The following is a 27,755-nucleotide window of genomic DNA, read 5'->3' on the forward strand; positions in this document are numbered from 1 at the left end:
CTGTAAAGTGGACCCTTGTAAGTAAAGTTGTCTATGGCCTTCATATGATGCACATGGTCAATCAGTACTTTTCAGTATTTTTCAGAATTTTGAGTGCCTTTGACTGCTCTTTCCAGCCCCCTAGAAATCCCACCATTCCTTATTTCCTTACAACTGCAACATTACCTGCCTGATTCCTGGAGACATTTAAGTCTGGAATCCTCTCACTTGGCATAGGTGGGAATTCAGGCCCAGCGGAAAGAGACTTGTCCAAAGTTTCACAATAACTAGCTAACTCAAAACCCAAAATGCAGGCCTCCTCACTCAAGCACCACAGTGTCTATAGATTAATAGCCACATTCAGAGCAATTTGTCCAAATATAAATAAAAGATAAGTGAAAGTGATATCTGAGAGGTGGCGAGCAAAATCCAGGAAGTTAAGATTACGGTAGCTGAAAAATAAGCACTTTTGAAACAAATCAAGATTTAGACCTGAAAGAATGAACCCAGTGGTCTAAGTCTGAGCCTTTAAGAACTAACTTTATTTGTTATACCAAATCAGGATTCTCAACTCACAATGTCCACCCCTCCCCACCCCTGCCCCCTTACATCAATACAGTAAATCCCACTCTGACCACAAGGCGTCACTCTTGTTTTTACTGTTGTTCCATAGATTGTTTCCCAAATAGCAACAAGGGATTAACAAGAGAGTGGAGAAGTGAGAGTGGGAGCCTTGTCTTAAGTTCTGGGCAGACAGCAAGATCCAGGTACGTTTTGGGGAGGAGGTTCCAGGTGATAGAGGCTCTAGAAGGCTAGGTTTGCAGGCATGTTGAGAATGGAAGAACAGTGTTTTGGATGCCATCAGAATCTCTCTATATAAAAAGCTTTGCCCATCTGATTTAGTTCCTGCTGGTACTGCTGATGCTCCTTTTCAAACAGCTGGTGCAGGGCAGCTTGACGGACCTGATCGAGAGGGCAGAATAGTGTTGTTTGCCTCTGTTTACCACCCTTTCTTATTCTTTCTCCCTAGTTGCTTTCCCATTACTTGTGTTCTCTTGGAGCTGGACTTAGCTGTGACATAAAGCTGGGTGGTAACAGAGAGGCTGAACCAGTGGAGAGGAAGCCTATCCAATTTTTTTCTCCACAGGCGAAGCCCTATATTCAGCAAATATTTGCTGAGAACAGACCATGAAACAGGAACTCTACTAAGTAACTGGGATACACAGATGGTTACATGACAGCAAGCGGGGACCCTGGGAGAGAGAGAGGTACTGAGAGGCAAGTGCTATGCACTAAGAGGCAGTTTTCTTTCTTTTTTTTTTTTTTTTTTGAGACCGAGTCTTACTCTGTCACCCAGGCTGGAGTGCAGTGGCACAATCTCAGCTCACTGCAACCTCTGCCTCGGTTCAAGTGATCCTTGTGCCTCAGCCTCCCAAGTAGCCGTGATTATAGGCATGTGCCACCATGCCCAGCCAATTTTTGTGTTTTTAGCAGAGACATGGTTTTGGCATGTTGGCCAAGCTGGTCTCCAACTCCTGGGCTCAAGCAATCTGCCTGTCTTGGCCCCCCAAAGTTCTGGGATTACACGTGTGAGCCATCACGCCCAATATAAGAGGCAGTTTTGAGTCTCACCAAGATGAAAGGAGCAGGAACTACAGTATACTTTGGGACTTTAAGATGTGCCTTCCACCTGTAAGGTGGATGCAAAGAATCACTTAATGAAAAAGAGTTTTGGCAATGGAGTTGTGTTGCTCTGGTGTAATGCTGAAAACCTAGAGGCAAACAAGATAAAAGTGCAATGACACACACTAAGAGCTTGGAAAACTCAGTGGGCAAAGGCACAGAGCAGCAGTGAATGAGACTTCAGGCTGCCTTGCTAGAACTCACCATTAGTAGTTGCTTTTTGGCCAGTGCCAATTCCTGTACCATGGTGTCCTGCATCCTTAGGGTGGCATACGGGTTTCTTCTCTGGCCCAATGTCATTTGCCACAGACAGTGAGTATGTGAATTTCGCCACCTGCTCCAGGTACAGAGGTGGGGGTTGAATGGGTGGGTTAGAGTTAGGAGTAGAGACAAAAATCCCATAGAGTGAGGCTGTTTCTTTTTTCTTTTTCTTTTTTTTTTTTTTTTGAGACAGAGTTTCACTCTTGCTGCCCAGGCTGGTGGTGTATAGTGGCGCAATCTCGGCTCACTGCAACTTCCACCTCCCAGGTTCAAGCGATTCTTCTGCCTCAGCTTCTCAAGTAGCTGGGATTACAGGCGCCTGGCATCATGCCCAGCTAATTTTTTGCATCTTTAGTAGAGACAGGGTTTCACCATGTTGGTCAGGCTGGTCTCGAACTCCTGACCTCAGGTGACCCACCTGCCTCGGCTTCCCAGAGTGCTGGGATTACAGGTGTGAGCCACGATGCCTGGCCCAAGACTGTTTCTTCACCTGGAACCTCTGCCCCACTGTTAGAAGACTGTAAAATCCTTGAAAGGGTAATTTAGAACCTAGTATGTATTAAGTACATAATATCATTTAATCATTACAATAACTATGTGGCATAGGCGTTATTTATTTATTTATTTATTTATGAGACGGAGTCTCACTCTGTTGCCCAGGCTGGAGTGCAGTGGCGCGATCTCCACTCACTGCAACCTCCGCCTCCCAGGTTCAAGTGATTCTTCTGCCTCAGCCTCGCGAGTAGCTGGGATTAGGCATTAATTTTTACATAATACAGATAAGGAAACTAAAAGTTGTGAGATGCCCAAGGTCACTTAATGGCAGACCTGGGTCTCAAATCCAGCTTCTTTTTTTGAGACAGAGTCTCACTCTGTCACCCAGGCTGGAGTGCAGTGAGGCAATCTTGGCTCACTGCAATCTCTGCCTCCAGGGTTCAAGTGATCCTCCTGCCTCAGCCTCCTGAGTCGCTGGGACTACAGGCATGTGCCACCACACCTGGCTAATTTTTGTATTTTTAGTAGAGACGAGGTTTCACCATGTTGGCCAGCCTGGTGTCGAACTCTTGACCACTGGTGATCCGCCTGACTCAGCATCTCAAAGTGCTGGGATTACAGGTGTGAGCTACCGCGCCTGGCCCCAAATCCAGTTTCTCTAAAGCTAATATCCCTTCCATCATACTAGTGATTCTCAGCCCTGGCTAGACTGGAATCTTCACTGAAGTTTTAATTTTTTTTTTTTTTTAGAAATAGTCTTAGGCCGGGCGCGGTGGCTCACGCTTGTAATCCCAGCACTTTGGGAGGCCGAGGCAGGTGGATCACCTGAGGTCGGGAGTTCAAGACCAGCCTGACCAACATGGTGAAACCCCGTCTCTACTAAAAATACAAAATTAGCCGGGGTGGTGGCACATGCCTGTAATCCCAGCTACTCGGGAGGCTGAGGCAGGAGAATCGCTTGAACCCGGGAGGCGGAGGTTGCAGTGAGCCGAGATCGCGCCATTGCACTCCAGCTTGGGCAAAAAGAGTGAAACTCTGTCTCAAAAAAAAAAAAAAAAAAAATAGTCTTGCTCAGTCACCCAGGCCAGAGTGCAATGGCATGATCTTGGCTCACTGCAACCTCTGCTCCCAGGTTCAAGCAATTCTCATGCCTCATCCTCCTGAGTGGCTGGAATTACAGGTGCCCGCCACCACGCCCAGGTAATTTTTTTTTTTTTTTTGAGACAGAGTCTCACTCTGTCAGCCAGGCTGGAGTGCAGTGGCGCAATCTTGGTTCATTACAGCCTCCGTCTCCTGAGCTCAAGCAATTCTCCTGCCTCAGACTCCTGAGTAGCTGGGATTATGGGGTCATGCCACCACACCTGGCTAATTTTTGTATTTTTAGTAGAGACAGTTTCACCATGTTGGCCAGGCTGATCTTGAACTCCTGACCTCATGTAATCCACCTGTCTCAAACTCCCAAAGTGCTGGGATTACAGGCTTGAGCCACCACGTCCACCTGCTAATTTTTAAATTTTTAGTAGAGATGGGGTTTTGCCTTGCTGGCCAGGCTGGTCTTGAACTCCTGAACCTCAAGTGATCGGCCTGCCTCAGCCTCCCAAAGTGCTGGGATTACAGGAGTAAGCCACCATGCCAGGCCAGTTTTAAGCTTTTTAATATATAGAAGGAATATAAATATACATCATGCATGTACATATGTGTATATACCTACTGTTGGCATTTTTAAAAAATCAAAAGTACATTTTCCACATGTTGAAAAACTTGAATCCACACAGAAATATACTAAGTGAAAAGTAAAAACTCACTGGGTGCAGTGGCTCACGCCTGTAATCCCAGCACTTTGGGAGGCTAAGGCAGGTAGATCACTTGAGGCCAGGAGTTCAAGACCAGTCTGGCCAACATGGTGAAACCCCATCTCTACTAAAAATACAAAAATTAGCCGAGCCTGCCACGCACCTGTAATCCCAGCTACCCAAGAGGCTGAGGCACAAGAATCGCTTGAACACAGGAGGTGGAAGTTGCAGTGAGCCAAGGTCGCACCACAGCACTCTAACGTGGATAGTGGAGTAAGCCTGTCTTAAAACAGAGAGACTCTGCCTCAAAAAAAAAAAAAAAAAAGTGTTATCTCTGACTGGGCAAATATATATACATATATATATATATATATATACTTTGTTGAGAATGACTTAGTTTTTACTTTTTTTTTTGAGTCAGAGTCTTGCTCTGTCACCCAGGCTGGAGTGCAGTGGCGTGATCTCCAGTCACTGCAACCTCTGCCTCCCAGGTTCAAGCAATTCTTCTGCCTCAGCCTACTGGGTAGCTGGGATTATAGGCATGTGCCACCACGCCCAGCTGACTTTTGTATATATATATTTTTTGAGACAGGGTCTCATTCTGTTGCCTAGGCTGGAGTGCAGTCTGTGATTATGGCTTACTACAACGTCAACCTCTTGGGCTCAAGCAATGCTTCCACCTCAGCCGTCTAAATAGCTGGGACAACAGGTGTGTGCCTGGCTAATTTTTATTTTTTGTAGAGACGGAGTCTCACTATGTTACCTAGGCTGGTCTCAAACTCCTGGGCTCAAGTGATTCTCTCCCTTGGCCTCCCAAAGTGCTGGGATTACAAGTGTGAGCCACCACACCCAGCTACTTGTGCACGTTTTCAGAAAATGTTTCTATCATAAACTGGGAAGTACATCTTCTTTTTTAAAAAACATGAAATCAGCCAGGCACGGTGGCTCACGCCTGTAAGCCCAGCACTTTGGGAGGCGGAGGTGGGCGGATCACGAGGTCAGGAGATCGAGACCACGGTGAAACCCCGTCTCTACTAAAAATACAAAAAAATTAGCCAGGCGTGGTGGCGGGTGCCTGTAGTCCCAGCTACTCAGGAGGCTGAGGCAGGAGAATGGCGGGAACCCAGGAGGCGGAGCTTGCAGTGAGCCGAGATGGCACCACCGCACTCCAGCCTGGGCGACAGAGTGAGACTCCGTCTCAAAAAAAAAACAACATGTAATCAGGCCAGGTGTGGTGGCTCACCCCTATAATCCCAGCACTTTGGGAGGCCGAGGCGGGCAGATTACTTGAGGTCAGGGGTTCGAGACCAGCCTGGCCAACATGGCAAAACCCCAACGTGGTGAAACCCTGACTCTACTGAAAATACAAAAATTAGCCAGGTGTGGTGGCAGGCGCCTGTAATCCCAACTACTTGGGAGGCTGAGGCAGGAGAATTGCTTGGACCCGGGAGGTGGAGGCTGCAGCAAGCTGAGATCGTGCCACAGCACTCCAACCTGGGCAACAAGAGCGAAACTCTATCTCAATAAATAAATATATATATATATAAAAGCAATACTGTCATGAACATTCTTGTGTATGTACCTTCTAGTGCTTTTCCAAGTATGTATATTTAAGATAAATTCCTATTTTTGCCAGTTCAATGGGTATGTAAATTTAAATTTTGATAGATTTTATCAAACTGCCTTTGTAAACATGGCTGTATCAACCTAGACTCCTATTGAAATCATGTGGTGTTCTTTTTTTTTTTTTGAGACGGAGTCTCACTCTGTCGCCCAGGCTGGAGTGCAGTGGCCGGATCTCAGCTCACTGCAAGCTCCGCCTCCCGGGTTCACGCCATTCTCCTGCCTCAGCCTCCCAAGTAGCTGGGACTACAGGCGCCCACCACTGCGCCTGGCTAATTTTTTGTATTTTTTAGTAGAGAGGGGGTTTCACCGTGTTAGCCAAGATGGTCTCACTCTCCTGACCTCGTGATCCGCCCGTCTCAGCCTCCCAAAGTGCTGGGATTACAGGCTTGAGCCACCGTGCCCGGCCATGTGTTCTTGTTTCTTCACATCCTTGCTAGCTCTGGATATAACCTGTGAAACCTTAAAAAAAGGCATCTCCTATCCCATTTCAGACCACTTTAATCAGAATCTCCTAGGGTTAAGAACTAGGCATCGGTGTTTATTTATTTATTTAAATTAAATTTTTTGGTAGAGATGGGGGTCTTGCTATGTTGCCCAGGCTGGTCTCAAACTCCTGAGCTCAAGCAATCCACCTGCCTTGGCCTCCCAAAGTGCTGGGATTACAGGCATGAGCTAATGTGCCCAGCCCATTTTTTGTTTTGAGACAGGGTCTTCCTCTCTCACCCAGGCTGGAATGCAGTGGTGGCATCACTTGACCTGGGCTCAAGTGATCCTCCTGCTTCAGTCTGCTGAGTAGCTGAGACTATAGGCATGCACCACCACACCTGGCTGATTTTAACTTTTTTGGCAGAGACAGGCTTTTCCTATGTTGCCCAGGCTGGTCTCGAGCTCCTGGGCTCAAGCAATCCCCCTGCCTCAGCCTCACAAAGTGCTGGGATTATAGGTTATAGGTGTGAGCCACCATGCCAGGCTTGCATCAGTTTTTATTTTTATTTTTTATTTTTGTAGAGACGGAGTCTTGCTCTGTCGCCCAGGCTGCAATGCTGGAGTGCAATGGTGCGATCTTGGCTCACTGAGTTCAAGCAATTCTCCTGCCTCAGCCTCCCAAGTAGCTGGGAGTACAGGCACACACCGCCATGCCCAGCTAATTTCTTTTGTATTTTAGCAGAGACAGGGTTTCCCCATGTTGCCCAGGCTGGTCATGAACTCCTGATCTCAGGCAATCCTCTTGCCTCGGCCTCCCAAAGTGCTAGGATTACAGGCGTGAGCCACCGCGCCCGGCGGCATCAGTGTTTTTTCAAAAGCTCATCAGGGTGAAAAGGCTATGTAGCCCAGTCTTGTGAATCTTCTCATTCACTGATTCAACAAATACTGCACTACCAACCACATAATTAGCACAAAGCCAGGCAACAAATAATTGAATTCTTAATAAAAAAAGAAAATAAAAACATGCTTCAATTTTCCTCCAGAGAATGAGAGGCAGGGGACAATAAAAACCAATCTATATCACCTAACCTACTGGGCACTAACAGGCTGATCTCATTTGCTTTGAGGACAAGGCTGCTTCTCACCCCTTCTGCATCTCTTTTCCTTCTTAATGAGCCCCTAAAGAGATGCAGCAGAATTGGGAGATGGCTCAGGGAAGACAGCAGAGTGGAAAGGTCAAGCTGAAAGGTAAAGGGAGGGGATAGAAGCAGATTACCTGTCAACCATCTTCTTAAGTCCCATGGCCCTTTGAAAACTCTGCAAGAAAACGTAGTTCTGTTGATCTGCCTCAGTCTCCAGAACCTCACCCCTAGAACCCTGTTCTAATGAGAGACATAGACTTTTTTTTTTTTTTTTTTTTGAGACAGAGTTTTGCTCTTGTTGCCCAGGCCAGAGTGCAGTGGCGTGATCTCGGCTCACCACAATCTCCGCCTCCCGGGTTCAAGTGATTCTCCTGCCTCAGCCTCTGAGTAGCTGAGATTACAGGCATGCACTGCCACGCCTGGCTAACTTTGTATTTTTAGTAGAGACAGGGTTTCTCCATGTTGGTCGGACTGGTCTCGAACTCCTGACCTCAGGTGATTTGCCTGCCTCAGCCTCCCAAAGTGCTGGGATTACAGACATGAGTCACAGCACCCAGCCACATAGACATTTTTGAGAAAGCAATTTCCTAGGGGGAAATAGGGAGAGGAAAGCTCTACTTTCAGAATGGATCAAAGAAAACATGCAGGGGTTGGATGGAACACATATTTGAATACCTACTATGTTCTAGACATAGCCTCCCCTCCTGTTACTAACTACATTGTACCCTTGTTACATCAAAAGCCTTTCCCAGTAAAAGATGCACTTATAGTAAATTGATCTGGAAACCTCATCAAACTTCAGCCCAGCCCCTCCTTCCAACTCTGCGTACCTCTTCTACTTTTGTCATCTTTTCCACAGACATGTCTATAGATTTGCTTGATACAGCCTGAGGAGACTGACAGGCTCCTCTTTCTGTTTAGTTCAGTAACCAAGGTTTCAGTAGTCATAGTAACATTTACGCCTGCAACAATAACCCTGGGCCTAGGAGTTGATTGGCCACCTGGCCTGTTGCCCCAGAAACTTTGAAAGAATCCTTGTTCTGCATCCTTCTGTTGATGACACAGGCAATTCCATGAGCAAGGATCACAGTCCTGATTTTAGGATTTCTTGTGCTAGGGTCCCAAGGAGTATCTGTATGGTCTTAGGTCCAGGGTATGCACACAGTCCCACCAATTCTCTGGTGGCAAATCCTCACGCCTTATACCCTGTTAGAAATGTGCAGATAACATTATCAAATGCCTGTTTTATTAAAAGACAACTATAAAGGACTGATTCATGTTTTATTTGATAATAGTTCATTTTATTAAATAATTTATAAAGTCAGACCAGTGCACTGGCTTGTTAGGGGAAATCATTCCTTCCTACTGTCATATAGCCTGGCAGATTATGTCAGGTGCCAAAACATTCCCTTTTATTCAATTTATTCATGAGAGTGTGGAATTAAAGTAGATCCTTGCATGTCAGGAAAGCTGCAACACATCTGGTTTAAGTGGAGCACAAGGGTAAGTTATTCCACATTCACCAACTTCCCCACTTGACCTCCCACCAGTTCCTGTCTTTTTCCATCAATCAACTCTAAGACGCCCTAAACCCAAACAGTTCCCATTCAACTGTGTACAAAGGTATAGATATGGAAGACATCTCTCTCCAACTCTCACCTTTGGAATTAAATAAACCTGGAACAGGGAAGGTGAACTATGGCTGAAACCAAGTGAAGATTTTTAAGAAGCTTTGACAGAAACATTAAGAATAACACCTGAATGCAAATCCAGAAAAAAGTGCTACTGGGGGAAAATAGTCTTAGCCAATGTTCTAAAAATGCCCATAAGAAAAGGTTGGGGAATTACCCTTTAGACACAAGCTCTAAGAACTCTGGATACAACGGGAACTTCGATGGATACAGTCTGGGCCTGCTGAGTCAGATGTCCCCAGGGCAGCCCGGCAAGCAGCCTGTCTTGCACACTGCAACTGACTGGCTTAATCTACGGCAAGAGTCCTTCAGCTCCATCACAGAGTACTCTCCAATGTGTTATAGTTATCCTTAAAGCTCTTCAATTCAAGGAAGTGCTTGGCACGTTTACTCTTCTGACTTGAGGGGAGGTATGTCACCTGGATGGTTGTTGGGGAGACCTCAGGGGACTGAGTTAGGTCTTTGGCTGCTGACTGGTGGTGTCGCTGAGAGCTCCCAATTCGTGCTTTAACCCTGAAAAACAGAGAGGAGAGGTCACTCACAGAATGAGGACTAATCAAATAAATCAGGGCTTATCCCAGGCTATAAATGCAGCAATAGCCACAAATAGTTAATTGTGTCCTATCTGTCCTATTTAGTAAACTAGTTACTAAAACCCCATCTAGTAGCTTAGAAGTAGCAGAGAGGCTGAGCACGGTGGCTCATGCCTGTAATCCCAGCACTTTGGAAGCCCCAGACAGGTGGATTGCTTGAGGTCAGGAGTTCGAGACCAGCCTAGCCAACATGGTGAAATCCCATCTCTACTAAAAATACAAAAACTAGCTGGGCGTGGTGGTGGGTGCCTGTAATCCCAGCTACTTGGGAGGCTGAGGCAAGAGAATCACTTGAACCCAGGACACGGAGGTTGCAAGCCGAGATTGTGCCACTGCACTCCAGCCTGGGTGACAGAGCAAGACTCCATCTCAAAAAAAACAAAAAAAACAAAAAAAAAGAAGTAGCAGAGAGGCTGGACATGGTCACTTATACCTGTAATCCCAGGACTTTGGGAGGCAGAGGCCAGAGACCGCTTGAGCCCAGGAGTGTTTGAGACTAGTCTGGGAAACAAAGTGAGACTCCATCTCTACAAAAAATTAGCCAGGTATGGTTGCAAGCACCTGTAGTCCTGGTTCCTCAGGAGGCTGAGGCAGGAGGATCGCTTGAGCCCAGAATTTGAGGCTGCAGTAAGCCATGACTGTGCCACTGCACTCCAGCCTGGGCGACAGAGACCCTGTCTCTCTCTCTCACACACACCCTAAAAAAGTAGCAGCACTCCAGCCTGGGTGACAGAATAAAGGCCCTGTTTGGGTGCCCTGACACACACCTACTCACACCAAAAACAACTAGCACCAGAGAAACCAATTTCCCAGAGTTCTTGCCTCTGGCTCAAGCTTTTTCTTGAGAGACAGGTATGCCCTATACAGGTTATCACCTTGTTTTGAAGATTAGGAAAATAAGGGTCCAATAATTAGCTTGCATGAGGTCACAAAGCTAGTTAAGTGACAGAACTGGGATTCGAACCTAAGGTTGTCAGATTTCAAAACCTATACTCTTCACTATACCCATTAAAACATTCCTAGAAACTACCAATCAAACAATTTTTTGTTTTTGAGATGGAGTCTTGCTCTGTTGCCCAGGCTGGAGTGCAGCGGCATGATCTCAGCTCACTGCAACGTCTGCCTCCTAGGTTGAAGCGACCTGTCTAAGCCTCCCGAGTAGCTGGGGATTACAGGCGCACACCACAATGCCCAGCCAATTTTTCTATTTTTAGTAGAGACGGGGTTTCACCATGTTGGCCAAGCTGGTCTTGAACTCCTGACCTCAGGTGATCCACCTGCCTCAGCCTCCCAAAGTGCTGGGATTATAGCTGTGAGCCACCACGCCTGGCCTTCAGCAGTGAGCTGAGATCCGGCCACTGCACTCCAGCCTGGGCGACAGAGGGAGACTCCGCCTCAAAAAAAAAAAAAAAATAATAATAATAATTTTAAAAAGATTGTGATAAAATACATGTAACATAAAATTTACCATCTTAAGCATTTTTAAATGTATAGTTCAGTAGTGTTAAGTATATTCACAGTGTTGTGCAACCAACCTCCAGAACATTTTCATCTTGCAAAACTGAAACTATACCCACTGAACAACTCCCTATTTTTCCCACTCTCCAGCCCCTGCAACCATCATTCTACTTTCTGTCTCTGAGTATGACTACCTAGGTATCTCATATAACTGGCATCATCCAGTATTTATCTTTCAAAGAGTGAATTTTGAACAGACTTCTGCTGACTTCTAGACCAAATGCCCTTTTCCAGTCTCTCTACATGTTCATTTTCATTAGTGCTCTGAGCAGTTTTTCTTTTTTTTTTTTTTGAGACAGTCTCTCGCTCTGTTGCCCAGGTTAGAGTGCAGTGGCATGATCTTGGCTCACTGCAACCTCTGCCTCCCAGGTACAAGTGATACACACACCTTAGCTCCCGAGTGGCTGGGACTACAGGTGGACGCCACCACTCCCAGCTAATTTTTTTTTTTTTTGAGACGGAGTCTCGCTCTGTCGCCCAGGCTGGAGTGCAATGATGCGATCTTGGCTCACTGCAAGCTCCACCTCCTGGGTTCACGCCATTCTCCTGCCTCAGCTTCCCGAGTAGCTGGGACTACAGGGCCCGCCACCAAGCCCAGCTAATTTTTTTTTTTTTTGTATTTTTAGTAGAGACGGATTTTCACCGCGTTAGCCAGGATGGTCTCGCTCTCCTGATTTCGTGATCTTCCCGCCTTGGCCTCTCCAAGTGTTGGGATTACAGGCGTGAGCCACCGCGCCTGGCCTAATTTTTGTATTTTTAGCAGAGACAGGGTTACGCCATGATGCCCAGGTTGGTCTCAAACTCCTGGGCTCAAATAATCCACCCATCCCAGCCTCCCAAAGTGTTGGGATTACAAGTATGAACACTGCAGCTGGCCTTCTAAGCAGTTTTTACTAGGACCTTTCATCTTTTTTTTTTTTTGAGACAGACTCTTGCTCTGTCACCCAGGCTGGAGTAGAGTGACACAATCTCGGCTCACTGCAACCTCTGCTTCCTGGGTTCTAGCAATTCTCCTGCCTCAGCCTCTGGAGTAGCTGGGATTACAGGTATGTGCCACCACGCCAGGCTAATTTTTGTATTTTTAGTAGAGATGAGGTTTTGCCATGTTGGCCAGGCTGGTCTCTAACTCCTGGCCTCAAGTGATCCGCCCGCCTTGGCCTCCCAAAGTGCTGGGATGATAGATGTGAGCCACTGCTCCAGGCCTTCGACCTTTCATCCTTTAAGACAAGGTGGCCCATTTTTAGGCACAGAGAGAAGACAGGAGAGACATACCTTTTATCTCTTGAGAAAGGGCAATATTCAACATAGCAGATTAATTCTTTTTATGGCTAGTAACTAACTTTTTATTATTTTGGTTTTTTTTTTGAGATGGGAGTCTTGCTCTGTCACCAGGCTGGAGTGCAATGGCGCGATCTTGGCTCACTGCAACCTCCACCTCCCAGGTTAAAGCGATTCTCCTGCCTCAGCTTCCCGACTGGCTAGCATTACAGGAGCACACCATCAAGCCCGGCTAATTTTTGTATTTTTGTAGAGATGGGGTTTCACCATGTTGGTCAAGCTGGTCTTGAACTCCTGACCTCAGATAATCCACCTGCCTTGGCCGCCCAGTGTTGGGATTACAGGCGTAAGCCACTGCATCTGGCCTAAGTTTTTATTCCAGATTGACTTTCCTTTCTCACCAAGAACTTTGATTTTAACATTTGCATGAAAATATGAGACTATGTTTAGTATGTATTAAAAACATTCCCAAACAAAAGTCATGAATCCTCTCCTGTGACACAAATGCTCAACAGCTGACTCTATAGTGATAGCCTTTGTTTCAGACAGGGTTACTAATGTTTTAAGTGGTAGTAAAAACAGATTTTTTTTTTTTTTTTGAGATAGAGTCTCGCTCTTGTCACCCTGGCTGGAGTGCAATGGCACGATATCGGCTCATTGCAACTTCCGCCTTCTGGGTTCAAGCAATTCTCCTGCCCCAGTCTCCCGAATAGCTGGTATTATAGGCGCCGGCCACCAGGCCCAGCTACTTTTTGTATTTTCAGTAAAGATGAGGTTTCACCATGTTGGCCAGGCTAGTCTTGAACTCCTGACCTTGTGATCCACCCTCCTCAGCCTCCCAATGGGCTAGGCGCCCAGCCAAAAAAAGATGTTATTTAATTCTTACTTTTATTGGGCCAAGACACAAAAAGAACACTGAGACTCCATACAGAAGGAATCCCTGTGTGTGCTGAAAAACTACTCCCTTTGCTAGGCTACACCAATTTTGACATTTTTTTGGGCTAAAAAAAAGACAAGAAAAATGCACACAGAAGTAAAAACTTCTCTTACTAGCTTGTATAGTCCCATCTGCTTTCTTTTCTTCTTCGTTATTTTTTTTGAGACAGAGTTTCACTTTTGTTGCCCAGGCTGGAGTATAATGACGTGATCTTGGCTCATCACAACCTCCACCTCCCGGGTTCAAGTGATTCTCCTGCCTCAGCCTCCCGAGTAGCTGGGATTACAGGCATGCACCACCACACCCAGCTAATTTTGTATTTTTAGTAGAGATGGGGTTTCACCATGTTGGTCAGGCTGGTCTTGGATTCTGGACCTCAGATGATCCTCCCGCCTCAACCTCCCAAAGTGCTGGGATTATAAGCGTAAGCCACCGCATCCGGCCACATCTGCTTCCTAATGTAAGAGACTGATCTAATAGTCTAGAACTTGACAACTCTTTTGGTATCATGGATTTTGTTCATATTGCTTTATGAAGGTAACTGCATTGTGGGAACAGTCCAACAATACTATACCAGCTCCCTTTGACACCTTCCCCTCCAAACTCACACAGTGGCCAGCTCACTCAGGGCCTCTTGATAGCGTAGGTACTCATTCTGGCCAAAGACCTTAGGAAAGAGAAAGGAAGAGTGAGGATCTCTCAGCCTGAGGGATCTCTTTAGTGCCTTGAAGAAAAAACTGGCTTACCCCTGTCCCATAGCGGGCTGTCTCATAGCCATCCAATAGGGTATCGATGAGGGCTTTGCGTACACCCTTGAAAGGTGTACTAGTGTTTCGCAGATCTAGCAGGTAGGAGCGGAAATTCTTGCCCATTAAGGAACGGGGATGCCGGCCTTCAGAATGAAATGGGATTTCTGTGGAGAAAACAGCACAATGATATACTTTCTTTCATTCTTTAGTGGCTTTTTTTTTTTTTTTTTTTTGAGATGGAGTCTTGCTCTGTCACCAAGGCTGGAATGCAGTGGCGGTGATCTTGGCTCATTGCAACCTCCACCTCCTAGGTTTGAGCAAGTCTCTACTCTCAGCCTCCTGATGAGCTGGGATTGGAGATGTGCACCACCATGCCAGGCTTATTTTTGTATTTTTAGTAGAGACAAAAATAGAAAAGAGTTTCACCTTGTTGGTTAGGTTGGTCTTGAACTCCTGGCCTCATGTGATCTGTCTGCCTCACCCTCCCAAAGTGCTGGGATTACAGGCATGAGCCACCGCACCTGCCCCATTCTTTAGTCTTTCTAGTTAATTCCCCAAACTCAGAAATAGGTCTAATGAGGCTGGGCGCAGTGGCTTACGCTTGTAGTTCCAGCACTTTGGGAAGCCAGGGCAGGCAGATCACCTGAGGTCAGGAGTTTGACAGCAGCCTGGCCAACATGGTGAAACCCTGTCTCTACTGAAAATACAAAAATTAACCGGGCATGGTGGTAGGTACCTGTAATCCCAGCTACTGGGGAGGCTGAGGCAGGAGAACCACGTGAACCTAGGAGGTGGAGGTTGTGGTGAGCCAAGATCGTGCTACTGCACTCCAGCCTGGGCAACAGATCAAGACTCTGTCTACAAAAATAAAAAGAAATAGGTCTAATGAAATGAGCGAGTTAGAGGGAGATTCTGATTAATGAGACCAAAGGTACAAAGCTATGCCTGAGTGGTCATTTGATGGTAACACCACAGCTGTAACCTACATCAATGACACGTGATAGTGTCATCACATATTTTGCCATCCTGCTTACCCATCCATCCTAGGTTTAAGATATAAACTGTTTTCATAGAGATACAGCATATATGACAAGTGTTGACAGAATGGAAGAAATTCAAGAACAATCTATCTTGGGCTTAGTGAAAAAGCAGGTGCCACCTATCCTTTGTGGAAAAACAAGCAAATTACCATCATCTACTTCATGAAACTAAAGGTCTCAAGAGAAGAACTTTAAAAAACAAAACACCCAGACTCTTTGGAGAATAACCTGCTTATATCATTTCCTTCAGCAAAATCTCTAACCCAGTACTTTCAAAACTCTAGAATTTCCTACTAGCCAGGGATGTGCAGAAAAGACAAATCCTAACATATAAAGTGGGTTCATTACTCTGTTCCCTAGGTGGGCTTTCAGGATCCTAGAATGGACACTGTCAGGTATCCCTTACCAGAGGTACGAATGGCATCCAGAGCTTTCATCCTATACAGATAGTTGTAGCAACCTGTTAAGGAAAAGACTGGTGTTAGGCATAAACCTAAAAAGATTCCCCAGGCCGGGCGTGGTGGCTCACGCCTGTAATCCCAGCATTTTGGGAGGCTGAGGCGGGCGGATCATCTGAGGTCAGGAGTTCGAGACCAGCCTGGCCAACATGGAGAAACCTTGTCTCTGTTAAAAACACAAAATTAGCCAGGCATGGTGGGCACACCTGTAATCCCAGCTACTCAGGAGGCTGAAGCAGAAGAGTTGCTTAAACTGGGGGGGTGGAGGTTGCAGTGAGCCGAGATCACACCATTGCACTCCAGCCTGGGCAACAAGAGCGAAACTCCGTCTCAAAAAAGGAAAAAATAAAAAAAATAAAATTCCCCAAACTCCAGCAACTAATAAATGGGCTCTGCATCTAGCATATATCCAGTAACAGGAATAACTAAGGCTTTGCCAGCAGCTTTTGACAACTCTGAGAGAAAAGGAATTCTGGACTTGTGGGACTCCTCACTGAAGCCTTTCAAGAGCTTGCCACATACTTTGATTTCCCTGGGTTTCCAGTTGTAGCAGTCTAGCATCATCATCTGCAAGGAGCTGAGGCTCATACTTGATATCCTGAACCCTGGAGAGTCGAATATCAATCTCTTCTTTCAAGTCCTGTTCACATAAAGAAAAGAATACACAAGTATTTACCCTGCACTCTGCTTTCCACTAATCTGAAAATGGGGCAGAGTTAAAGAACAACTACGACAACAGAAATAGAGAAGATGCTCATGATGCTCATGTAGTTAATAAAATCACCAGATAAGAGGTAAGAATTTAAGAATGAATGTGATTGGGTTTTCCAATAACCTCTCCAAGCTGCACATCTCTAAGCTAGAACTTTTAACTTGCCAGAAATCCTTCAAGTTATACAGCATCAACATTATTTCTAATTTTTTTTTTTTTTGAGACAGAGTCTCGCTCTGTCACTCAGGCTGGAGTGCAGTGGCGCAATCACAGTTCACTGCAACCTCCGCCTCCCAGGTTCAAGCTATTCTGTCTCAGCCTCCAGAGTAGCTGGGATTACAGGCGCATACCATCATGTCTGGCTAATTTTTGTATACTTAGTAGAGATGGGGTTTCACCATGTTGGCCAGGCTGGTCTCAAACTCCTGACCTCAAGTGATCTGCCTGCCTTGGCCTCCCAAAGTACTGGGATTACAGGTGTGAGCGACTGTGCCTAGCCTCTCTTGCCTCAGCCTTCTGAGCAGCTAGGATTACAGGTATGCACCTACCTAGAGGCTACTTAAAAAAAAAACACACACACATATTTAGCTTTTAAAATAGCCAAGTCAAATCCATGGTATAAAAATTTTAAAGATACTAAAAGGGGCCGGGCATGGTGGCTCACACCTGTAATCCCAGCATTTTGGGAGGCCAAGACGGGTGGATCACGAGATCAGGAGATAGAGATCACCCTGGCTAACATGGTAAAACCCGGTCTCTATTAAAAATTCAAAAAATTAGCCGGGCGTGGTGGCGGGGGCCTGTAGTCCCAGCTACTCGGGAGGCCAAGGCAGGAGAATGGTGTGAACCTGGAAGGCAGAGCTTGTGGTGAGCTGAAATCGCACTACTGCACTCCAGCCTGGGCAACAGAGCAAGACTCCGTCTCCAAAAAAAAAAAAAAAAAAAAAAAAGATGCCAAAGGTAGCACCTCTCAGTCACCCAGCAGCAATTACTATTTGCAGTTTCATATCGATCTCTCTTACCTAAGAGAGTTACCAGAGCCCCAGGAAATAAATTTTTTGTTGCAACTTTTTAGAAACTTCCATTGTGAAACATAAAACACACAAAATACAGATAACATATATGTACATTTTAAATAATTATAAAAATCATAATGAACACCTATAACCAATATCCAATTTATGCAATGGAACATTACCACTAACTTTGAAGTCTTGTGTGGCCATCCCTCAATGAATGCTCCCCATCCCAAACCTTGTCAATAGTCTTCATACACTTCTTCCGTTTTATCGTGTCACCCTAAAAAAGATGCTTAGCTTTGCCTGGTTTTGAACTTGATACAAATGGAAAAATACTTTAAGAATCCCTCTGCAAATTGTTTTAAAATTTTTTTTTTCTTTTGAGACAGGGTCACACTCTGTCACCCAGGCTGGAGTACAATGGCACAATCTCTGCTCACTGTAACTTCCTCCTCCCGAGTTCAGGTGATCCTCCTGCCTTAGCCTCCTGAGTAGCTGGGGTTATAGGCACACACCACCATGCATGGCTATTATTAAAAAAAATTTTTTTTCTGAGACGGAGTCTCGCTCTATCACTGAGACTAGAGTGCAGCGGCATGATCTTGGCTCACTGCAACCTCTGCCTGCCGGGTTCAAACAATTCTCCTGCCTCAGCCTCCCTAGTAGCTGGGACTACAGGCGCATGCTACCATGCCCGGCTACTTTTTTGTATTTTTCGTAGAGATGGGGTCTCACTATGCTCGTCAGGCTGGTCTCAAACTCCTGACCTTGTGATCTGCCCGCCTCAGCCTCCCAAACTGTTGGGATTACAGGCGTGAGACACTGCACCCGGCCCATTTTCAAACTTCTTACAGTGACAGGGTTTCCCCATATTGAACTCCTCAGCCAACATGATCAGCCTGCCTTGGCCTCCCAAAGTGCTAGGATTACAGGTGTAAGCCACCTCCTCTGGCCTTATTTTTTTTTTTTTTGAGACAAGTCTCACTCTGTCATCCAGGCTGGAGTGCAATGGTGTGATCTCTGCTCACTGCAACCTCCGCCTGGGATCAAGTGATTCTCCTGCCTCAGCCTCCAGAGTAGCTGGGATTACAGGCACGCACCACCACGCCCAGCTTATTTTTTTGTATTTTTAGTAGAGTTGGGGTTTCACTGTGTTGGCCAGGCTGGTCTTGAACTCCTGACCTCAGGTAATCTACCCACCTCAGCCTCCCAAAGTGCTGGGATTACAGGCGTGAGCCACCGCGCCCAGCAAAATTTTTAAAATATACTTGAGGTTGAATTTACATATAATAAATGCATTCATTTTATGTATATAAACTGATGAGTTTGACAAATGAACATACCCCCTTCACCACCACGTCAATCAAAATAAAGAATATTTTCATCACCTGGAAATCTCCCCTGTCCCAGCCCGGCAACATGTACTCTCTTTTTTTTTTTTTTTTTGAGACGGAGTCTCACTCTGTCGCCCAGGCTGGAGTGCAGTGGCCGGATCTCAGCTCACTGCAAGCTCTGCCTCCCTGGTTTATGCCATTCTCCTGCCTCAGCCTCCCGAGTAGCTGGGACTACAGGCGCCTGCCACCTCGCCCGGCTAGTTTTTTTTTGAATTTTTTAGTAGAGACGGGGTTTCACCGTGTTAGCCAGGATGGTCTCGATCTCCTGACCTCGTGATCCGCCCGTCTCGGCCTCCCAAAGTGCTGGGATTACAGGCTTGAGCCACCGCACCCGGCCCAGGTACTCTCTTTTACAGTTCTGCCTGTTCTAAAATTTCATATAAATGGGGTGGAAGCATATGGTACATATTCTTTTGTCAATGGCATTTCGACTTTTCTCACTCAGCATGGTTTTTTAGTCTGTTTGTTTTTGGTGAGACGGAGTCTTGCTCTGTCGCCCAGGCAGAAGTGCAGTGGTTTGATCTCGGCTCACTGCAATCTCTGCCACCTGGTTTCAAGGGATTCTCCTGCCTCAGCCTCCTGAGTAGTTGGGATTTTTTAAATTGTATTTTTAGTAGAGATGGGGTTTCACCATGTTGACTGGTCTAGTCTCGAACTCCTGACCTCAAGTGTTATCTGCCCAACTTGGCCTCCCTTAGTGCTGGGATTACAGGCATGAGCTACCACGCCCGGCCCACTCATCATGTTTTTGAGATTCATTCATGTTTGCAATTTTTTTCATTCAAAAGTATTTTGAGCATTTGTCTTCATATATATATCTTCAGTTTTTCATTTTTTACATTATTCCATATGAATATGCCACTATCTATTTTTTAGAAACAAGGTCTTGCTCTTGCCCATGCTGGAGTGCATCAGTGCAATCATAGCTCACTGCAGTCTGTAACTCCCGGGCTGACATGATGTTCTGGCATCAGCCTTCCAAAGTGCTAGGACTATAGGTGTAAGCCACTGCACTCAGCCCATATAATCATTGAAAAGGGGACATTTGAATTGTTTCTTCTTCAAATATTATGAACAATGCCGCTATGAATAATCTTGTAATCTTGTACATGTTTCTTGGTACACAAGAGCAAAACTTAGTATCTCTATGGTAGGAGAGAAACTGCTGCAGCAGGGATTAGGTACATGTGCAATCTTACCAGACAATGACCAGTTATTTTCCAAAGTGGTTTTACTAATTTATACTTTCACTAGCAATGGTTGAGAATTTAGCAAAAAATTTTTAAGCAAAAGGAATACTGCTCTCAATTAGACCAAGGGACCCCTGAATAGCCAAACTATTGATTGGTTCACGATGTGCTAGAAACTAACCCTATGTCTCTCTCATGAGGCAGGAAGGACTGTTAGGGTTTCAAGCCAGGACATCCTCCTAGAGTCTTTCCATGTAGTATTTCAGCAAGGAACAAAGAGGGAAAGGTTAATAGCACTGGTTAACGAAAGTACAGTGCTCTAGGAGTTGAGGGAGTCATGAGCTCTAGCTCTACAACTAACCTGTTTTTCATTCAGCAACAAATTACTGAGTACCTGCTATGTGTAGGCTCTGGCACTAACCTGTTTTCATTCAACAAGAAATTACTGAGTACCTACTATGTGTAGGTCCTGGCTTTACAGTCGTGAACAAAACTGGTATGGTGCCTGCATTCTTGAAGCTTACGGTCTAGCGGAAGAGAGAGGCATGTTTTAAATAAATGGACAAACATAAAAGAAAAATTATGGTAAATGCTATGAAAAAAAATCAAAGTAAAATGTGCAAATAAAGAGGGGGGAACCTACTTTAAAATAGGTAATAAGCATTTCTTTTTTGGAAGTAACATTTAAGCTAAGATTAAAAGAATGAATGAGCTAGCCAAATGAAGGCCATTCCAGATCAGAGGAGCAAAAAGAGTGGAAAATTCAGCCAGTAGAGCTGGGTCCCAGTGATCTGGGGAGAGCCACACAAAAGGAGGTTGGTAAGGGAAGCAGGTGTCTTTTAGTTAGAAACGAAAGACTAAAGAAGCAGAATGAGGGTGACAGCAGAGTATCAATAACTCTTATTCACATATGCTGGGTTTGAGATGCCTATTAGAAATCTAAGTCAAAATGTCAGGTAGTCAGTTCGCAATATATGCATGGAACTCAGGAAAGAGTTCTGGGATAGAGATAAAATTTCATCTGTAGCTAAAGCCAAGGAAAGGAAGACAATCACCTAAGGAGAAAGTACAGACAAAGATAAAAGACCACCGGGTTATTCACTTCCTACATGTCTTCTGGTAAACTGCTTCCTTTTCTTGGGCTTGTTGGTAACATGAATGGTGGAACTACGTGATTTATGGAGCTCCTGTTAAGTCTACAGTTATGTAGAGGTAACCCTTCTCATTGCTCTTGGGTTAACCTTAATGATCTCAACCCCATCCTAATCAAACAAAAAACACTGGGTAGTTTAAGATGAGCTGGGAAATATTTTACTACAAAGAGTTGGGAACTCCGACCCAAGCCCTTCATTCTGCAGATACAATAACAGAAGTTCCTGCTTGCCACAGCACTGAGCAGGAGCCAGGTCCCAAAGTGCACAGTGCCTGCTCAACTTAGAACAAGCACAAGTGCACGCAAAGAAACACGAGAATTAAAGTCATCACTAAAGGCAGAGCAAATCTCATTCTTGACCCTAAAAGATCTGAAAAGTATGTTTAACTCGTGCCCTAAGGACCTACCTTGGGGGCATTGTGTCCCACAGGGACATGAGGTCCCCTTCGAGATTTCATTGCAAAGCGCATGATTTGCCTCTTCACAAAAATAAATAGCAGTACAAACACCTGTCCAAAAAGATGTAAGAATCCTTTAATAAAAAGACAGTTGGGTATTTTTTTTAAGCATGCCTTCATTCCAAATCGCCAGATTCTGGCTCTCGGGAATGTTTCAGGGTAAAACTTGGGGTAAAGCAAGACCGTTATGATAGGGGTGGATCTAAGAAGCCAGTAGCAGGGAGGCGTGGGGTCTGTGCTCTAGTGTTAGAGGGAGAGTTCTAGGCCAAAGAGGGCGGGTCGACTGGAGTAGGTGACTTAAACTCCCACCTACTCCTGGAATAAGGAATCAAAGCCCAGATAGGAGCAGGTGAGTGGGTGGCGAATGCAGGCGGGGAACAGCTCAAGAAGAGGGTCTCTACTGGTTAAGATGCGACAGCAGGAATGGGGTGGGGGAATCTCCTCACCAGGCTCCCGTAGGCCATCACCAGCACGACATTCACCCCGGATAGCCAGTTACTGCCGGACGCCATGGCCTCCCTACCTCGCGCAGAATTGTTCGGGTTTACCCCGCTGTCCTGGCTGGTCAGCCCAGGCTCCGCCGCAGCGACGGCGCCTGGGTCCCCTGGAGCTCCCCGGCCATTTCCTTATGGGGGAAGACCAAGCCAGACCCGGCCTGAAAACATGGCGGACAGGCAGGGGGGCTGGGAAAGGAGAACGATGCCTTCCAGCTTCCCCCTGACACGTGACTCAAGCAGGCAATGGCACCCAGGAGCGTCGAGCGCTGAGACGCGGAACTACGACAGTAAGAGGAAGCCGCGGCCATCCCTGGGTCACGTGGTGGAGGCAGGGCCGCCGTGAAGGAGGCGGAGCGGACTCGCGGAGCCGGAAAGAGGTGTCTCGTGGCGAGGTGGCACGCGCACGCTTGCGTGCGCGCCCCTTTTAGCGTCACGCGCTGGGGGACGCAGGAAGGCAAGTGGGCGGGGAAAGGCGCGAGAGCGAGCGCGAGAGGGAAAAGGAGGGAGGGGGGGGGGAAGAGGGAATCTTATATCACGTGACAGGGGCGGCGCGGCCCGGGGTGTCAGTGTGGAGGAGACTGAGGTAAAGTTGGGAGCGCAGCGGCGTTGGCGGCGGCGGCGGCGGCAGCGGCAGCGCGGCGGGGCCGGGTATTGTCCGCGGCCCCTTTAAATCCGCGATCCCCCTTTTACCCTCCCTCTTTTCTCCCCTGCCCCGGCCGTATGCCCCCTCCCTCGGTAGGCCCCCCCGCACCGTGTGTTCCCCCACTGTACACCCCCCCTCGTAGTCATGCGAGCCCTGGCGCCCCCCCCGCGAGTCGGCCGCCGGAGGTTTTGTTTATGGTTGGGTTCGGGGCCTAGTGGGCCGCGCCAGAGCCGGGGCCTCGATTTGGGAGCGTGGCCGGGGCGGGGCTTGGAGCAGCCGTAGGAAGGGGGGGCCATGCGGCTAGAGCCTGAGAGGGGAGAGCGAGAAAGAGCGCGAGCGAGCGAGGCCTGGGCCTTGCCTGAGGTAGGGCCCTCTCTTCACCCCGGCCGGTGCCTGCGGAGGAGAGGGCCTCCTCCCTTTCCACCCACTGCGGGCCTCCCCTGATCCGGATCCGGCCTGGTTTGGGGGTGGCGTGGGGGAGGGAGGGCGATGGGGTGGAGCTGCCCCAAACTCCCCCATGTGGCCCTCAGTTTGGTGTGCGAAGGATTAATTTGTTCCGGCTGGGAGGTAGGAAGGAGATTGGCCCCGTGGGCTCTCGATGTGGCGCTGAGGGGGGTGAGCCTCCCATCCTCCACGCGTGGGCTTGCGTCCCCTCTCCGTTTCCAGGCTCTTTGTCAGCTCCTTTTCCCTCCCTTCTTTCTCACCAACCCAGTTCTTGGAATATGTTTTTGCTGCTGTCTTTAGCTTCCTGTTTATACTGTAGTTTGGGTACCCCAAACAATTATGTTATTTGGGAAGCTAGACATGGAAGCCCCCATAGGGTGTATTACGCTTAAGGGACGTCACTAGAGCACTGGGGTATTTGTTCACTCTTCTCATAATGGGACAGGAATGCCCAATTTCTTCAAACCCTTAACCTTGTGGACAGCCCTTAAATTGCTTTGCAAACTGATGTCACAAACTGGAGACTGCTCCTTTTCCACCCTTCTTGAAATGTAGCCACCTCTGGTGTGGGATGTTGTGGGAAGAAAAACATCACAGTAACAGGCGTTTTTGTTATTATTGTTAACGTTTTTGCCTTTGACTCTCCCTGATTATTACATGGAGAAATCTTTTTTTTTTTTTTTGTCTTCTCTCCCATCCTACCTTCCTCCGCCCCACATCCTGTTTTGGGGATACCTGATGTGACTTGCTGGGAGGTGATGAGCATTACTAGTAACCAGCATTTCTAGAGAATTAAAACATTTTGGCTGTGTATCAGTTGATAAAACTGCTTTGAAATCTGTCTCCATTGTACTTAAATATTAGACTGTCCCAATGATTATAGAGAATTAAAACATTTTGGCTGTGTATCAGTTGATAAAACTGCTTTGAGATCTGACACCATTGTCCTTAAAGATTGGACTATCTCAATGATTGTTTCCTTTGTGAATGGGAAGTATTGCTGGCACGTAAACTAGTGATGAAAGGCCTAAAAATGTCCTGTTTTGTTTTTGATCTTTAAAGCTCCTCCTTGCTATGTCCTTACTGGGAAGTACTCTTGCTAACTAGATTTCAGGGTGGTGGGGAAGGGGATGCAGGGACCATTTCAGCAAAGCATCTATAGAAATTAGTTGTTCTGTTAGAGGTAGCAAGTTTTACCCAACCCAGTCCAGCTTCAGTTTCTGAATTGTTTCTTAAATTAGATTGTAAGCTCCCTGAGGGCAGCTACGAAGTCATACTGCTTTTGTATTTTCCTGAAGTATTGGACACATAGTAGATTCTCAATAAATATTTGTTACTTAGTTTTTTCAGTGAAATTTCTCTGGCTATTTTTTTAAGTAGCTGGTTTTCAAAAAAGAGTCAAGGGCACTCCTGTGTTGAAACCTGTGTTTACTCTCGCACTATTTCCTTGGTCTCCAATACTTCTCACCCTACTTCCTTTAAATCTTTTTATTTTCTAAGAAAGAGCAAGTAAGTAACAAGATCTTCGCCTCCAGTGTGATAGCTGGGAATGGGTCTGCTTGCTACTAATTCTGTGCCCTCAAGTGATCCATTCCAGATAACTTACTTTTGACCTGTTGCTCAGCGTTGTCACTACTAGGTGGTAAAATTTTCTTAGTCACATTTCGAAGCACTTGTAAGAGGGAAATGTTACTAGCAAGAGTGATTAGGAGGGTTTTTTTCTTTCTTGGTTAATTATATATTTCAAGATGACTTTTTAATATGTTTACATCTGACTGGTACAGTATATGCAATCGTATATAGCTAGTCATGCAGTTTATGCCTGCAATATAACTTATTCTCACAAATTGATATCACATGTGGAGTAGAAAACAGTCATTATTTGTAAGTTACAGTAGTGGATTGGAAATGACTATGCCATATTAGAAAGTTCATCTTAGAGCCGATTTTAAAACAAAATAGTTTTCCTCTCATCTTGATATATATACGTATATATGTGTATATGTAGTCTTGTTGATTTGGATTCGGGGTACTTGGTTAAGCAACTTTTTTTTTGTAAAGTTGAAACTTGGCTATAATGCTAACCTGGGAAAATGGGCTACTGTGTAGCAAATAATCCTTTCTAGCTTGAAATATTTATGGGTCTTTGTGTGCCTATATGTGTAGGGGAAGAGGTAATGGCTTAAAAATTACCTGAAGCTGCCTTAAAAAAATCTTTCTTGATGCAAAGACCTGTGTAACCCATTGACGCAACTTGGTGAAGAATTTATGCATAGAAAAAGTCAACTTTCTCTGTGACATCCAAGAAAATCAGATGAAATTCACTTCCCTAATAGTTAATCCTTGCATATTTCTTTAGAAGTCCTTCCTCCCACTCGAATCCAGTAATATCTCTGGGCAGTCTAGAATTATGCTGTATAAGGTTTCATTAACAAGAAAAATTAAATATAGAGCAGAAAAGTATAAACTTATCCTCTTTGGAAGGGAATAAAGGCAGAGTAACCTATTATTTTGAGCACTCCATCATATGATTAATGTTTTCTTTTGTACTAAATGCAGCAGCTGAGATTGCATTATAAAACAAAGTATGAACTAAAGGAACTTGAATTCAGTAGAATCCTTCGTTGTTAGAAGTCTTGTAACAAAAACCATATTCTGGTTTGGGGAAAGCCCTGTGTGTTCTGTGTCTCTTTAAAGACTCAACTAAGTCATCTTGCCAGCATTAAGGTCTCAAGTTTAAAATGATTTCCTAGAAGCACTTTCTTCCAAATAAAACTTTGTGCTAGATGCTTTTGGTTTGAGACAAATTTGAGATTCCTTGTGTATTAAGGTGAGTGGTGGAGGGTGATTGCCATTCTGGTTTCTTGAAAATGTGGACTAGGAGACCAAGAGAAGCACCTGTGAAAGCAGTGTGTTGGAATCATTTTCAGAGAACAGAGATTCTGGACAAAATCGTTGGGGCTAATATGTACCCTGTTGAAGGCTGTGGTTTAAAAAAACAAAAAAACCCCACAAACACAAAACAAACCCATAGCATACTGAGAGAGATGAAACTTGAGGGAGAAAGAAGAGTCTAGACTTGAACCTGTGCTTTCCCAAACAATGGAGGTCACATGCAGCTTACATAAAAAAGGTTGTAAGGCAGGTAAGGCTGTTTTCTTAGGTGATTGAATATAGTATTTAAAATTATTTTTCTGGAGTGTAGACTAATTTCCTTCCTGGAAGGCTTTTGTTTCCAGACATTACTGATTGTCTTTACTTCTGCCAAAGGTACTTTAGATGCTTGCACCTATATAAAAGGCTTTTGATTATTAGCTAAATGTAAAGTGTGCTTATAGGGGACTAGTAACCAAACTGCTGTAACTTCTTAAAAAAGTTGCTTACACATGCTTTATACATTTCTTGTTACATAAAAATGGATTAACAGCTATAGCTCCTTAAGGAATTGATCAAGCTAATTATGTTGTAAGAATAAATGAATCTTCTTGATTTGTTCCTTTGAAGAAGTGAAAGTGTTTGGTGCTGAAGGTGCTGGTGAGAGAGTTAACATATTTTGCCCACATTTAATACCTAATTTTCTTTTAAATCTTTCAGTATTCTACCTTGTAAATACTGTTATTTGTATATACTGTAAATGATGACGTCGGTGGGCACTAACCGAGCCCGGGGAAACTGGGAACAACCTCAAAACCAAAACCAGACACAGCACAAGCAGCGGCCACAGGTAAATAACCCAAAGCATATGGATTCATGGATAGCATTGCCAGCTGATGCTGGTTTCCATGCAGTACAGCATCATTCTGTGCTTTGAACTGTTGGTTTAGGTTCCTTATTTTTGTTTTCTAGTCGTTGGCTCTGTTTTTACTTAGGTTCTGATAACTGTTCATGACATGCTGTAAAGCAGAATGCTTACTTTTTTGTTGTTTAATAGTGTGTTATGAGGCTTAGCACTTTATTAGGGGTCCTGTGCTTTTTATCTTTTTTTTTTTTTTAAGATGGGATCTCCCTTTGCATAGGTCAGAGTGCGGTGGCACAGTCACCTTTCATTGGTAGCCTCAATCTCTGGGGCTTAAGTGATCCTCCCGCCTCAGCCTCTTGAGTAGGTGGGACTACTAGTGCACACTACCATACCAGGCTTATTTTAAAATTTTTGTAGAGATGGTAGTCTTGCTGCGTTGCCCAGGCTGGTCTTGAACTCCTGAGATTATAGGTGTGAGTCACTGCCCGGCTCTATAACTCTTAAGATATTTAAGATAGCATTTCCCTTTTCTTACCTGGGCCATTTTAGCAATACCTTTCTGTTTCTTAGACCTTCCACCTTGATATCTCTCTCTCTTTTTTTTTTTTTTTTTTTTTTTTTGAGACGGAGCCTTGCTCTGTTGCCTAGGCTTGAATGAAATGGCGCGACCTTGGCTCACTGCAACCTCCGCCTCTCGGGTTCAAGCAATTCTCCTTACCTCAGCTTCCTGAGTAGCTGGGATTATAGGCGTGTGCCACCACGCCCAGCTCATTTTTATATTTTTAGTAGAGACAGAGTTTCACCGTGTTGGTCAGGCTAGTCTCGAACTCCTGCCCT

At 45.5% G+C, this 27,755-nt stretch overlaps 3 protein-coding genes across 9 annotated transcripts in view; 1 reads left to right on the plus strand and 2 right to left on the minus strand.

The window, feature by feature from the left end:
- Window positions 1–500: 500 nt before the first annotated feature.
- C1H1orf189 (chromosome 1 C1orf189 homolog) lies at window positions 501–8,388 on the minus strand. Its single transcript, XM_025361696.1, has 4 exons — window positions 8,236–8,388; window positions 7,540–7,580; window positions 1,867–1,996; window positions 501–942 (listed from the first exon to the last, which is right to left on the minus strand). The coding sequence occupies exons 1-4, from the start codon at window positions 8,266–8,268 to the stop codon at window positions 841–843; spliced, it is 306 nt and encodes a 101-aa protein (XP_025217481.1). The 5' UTR covers window positions 8,269–8,388; the 3' UTR covers window positions 501–840.
- A 285-nt stretch (window positions 8,389–8,673) lies between these two features.
- On the minus strand, window positions 8,674–22,497 carry C1H1orf43 (chromosome 1 C1orf43 homolog). 7 transcript variants are annotated; one of them, XM_025389091.1, is made up of 7 exons: window positions 22,119–22,497; window positions 21,545–21,646; window positions 16,192–16,309; window positions 15,618–15,671; window positions 14,169–14,335; window positions 14,031–14,089; window positions 8,674–9,609 (listed from the first exon to the last, which is right to left on the minus strand). In XM_025389091.1, the coding sequence occupies exons 2-7, from the start codon at window positions 21,605–21,607 to the stop codon at window positions 9,414–9,416; spliced, it is 657 nt and encodes a 218-aa protein (XP_025244876.1). In that variant the 5' UTR covers window positions 21,608–21,646; window positions 22,119–22,497; the 3' UTR covers window positions 8,674–9,413. The 7 variants fall into 7 exon arrangements, with proteins under 7 accessions (XP_025244876.1, XP_025244856.1, XP_025244870.1 ...); XM_025389071.1 differs by having other exon boundaries at window positions 22,042–22,497; XM_025389085.1 differs by lacking the exon at window positions 21,545–21,646 and having other exon boundaries at window positions 22,042–22,497.
- A 51-nt stretch (window positions 22,498–22,548) lies between these two features.
- UBAP2L (ubiquitin associated protein 2 like) overlaps window positions 22,549–27,755 on the plus strand; it is a 54,785-nt gene continuing 49,578 nt past the window's right edge. Inside the window, exons 1-2 of the mRNA XM_025377976.1 lie at window positions 22,549–22,675; window positions 26,774–26,903. Coding sequence (XP_025233761.1) covers window positions 26,814–26,903 — 90 coding nt within the window. The 5' untranslated portion in view covers window positions 22,549–22,675; window positions 26,774–26,813. The remainder of the gene's footprint in view (window positions 22,676–26,773; window positions 26,904–27,755) is intronic.

The sequence above is a fragment of the Theropithecus gelada genome, chromosome 1, assembly GCF_003255815.1.
Source record: "Theropithecus gelada isolate Dixy chromosome 1, Tgel_1.0, whole genome shotgun sequence".
In the NCBI taxonomy this organism is placed as follows: Eukaryota; Metazoa; Chordata; class Mammalia; order Primates; family Cercopithecidae; genus Theropithecus; species Theropithecus gelada.

Bases quoted from the DNA above. Each gene is read 5' to 3' on its own strand.
- C1H1orf189 (XM_025361696.1), bottom strand. From the start codon at position 8,268: ATGTCTGTGGAAAAGATGACAAAAGTAGAAGAG. The intron at 1,997-7,539 runs GTAATCTGCTTC...TACCTGGAGCAG, and splicing joins CTTAAGAAGATGGTTGACAG to GTGGCGAAATTCACATACTC. The intron at 943-1,866 runs GTGAGTTCTAGC...CCTCTCGATCAG, and splicing joins CCAAAAAGCAACTACTAATG to GTCCGTCAAGCTGCCCTGCA.
- C1H1orf43 (XM_025389071.1), bottom strand. From the start codon at position 22,107: ATGGCGTCCGGCAGTAACTGGCTATCCGGGGTGAATGTCGTGCTGGTG. The intron at 16,310-21,544 runs GTAGGTCCTTAG...TTATGTGAACAG, and splicing joins TGGGACACAATGCCCCCAAG to GACTTGAAAGAAGAGATTGA. The intron at 14,336-15,617 runs GTAAGGGATACC...TTTTCTCCACAG, and splicing joins GGATGCCATTCGTACCTCTG to AAATCCCATTTCATTCTGAA.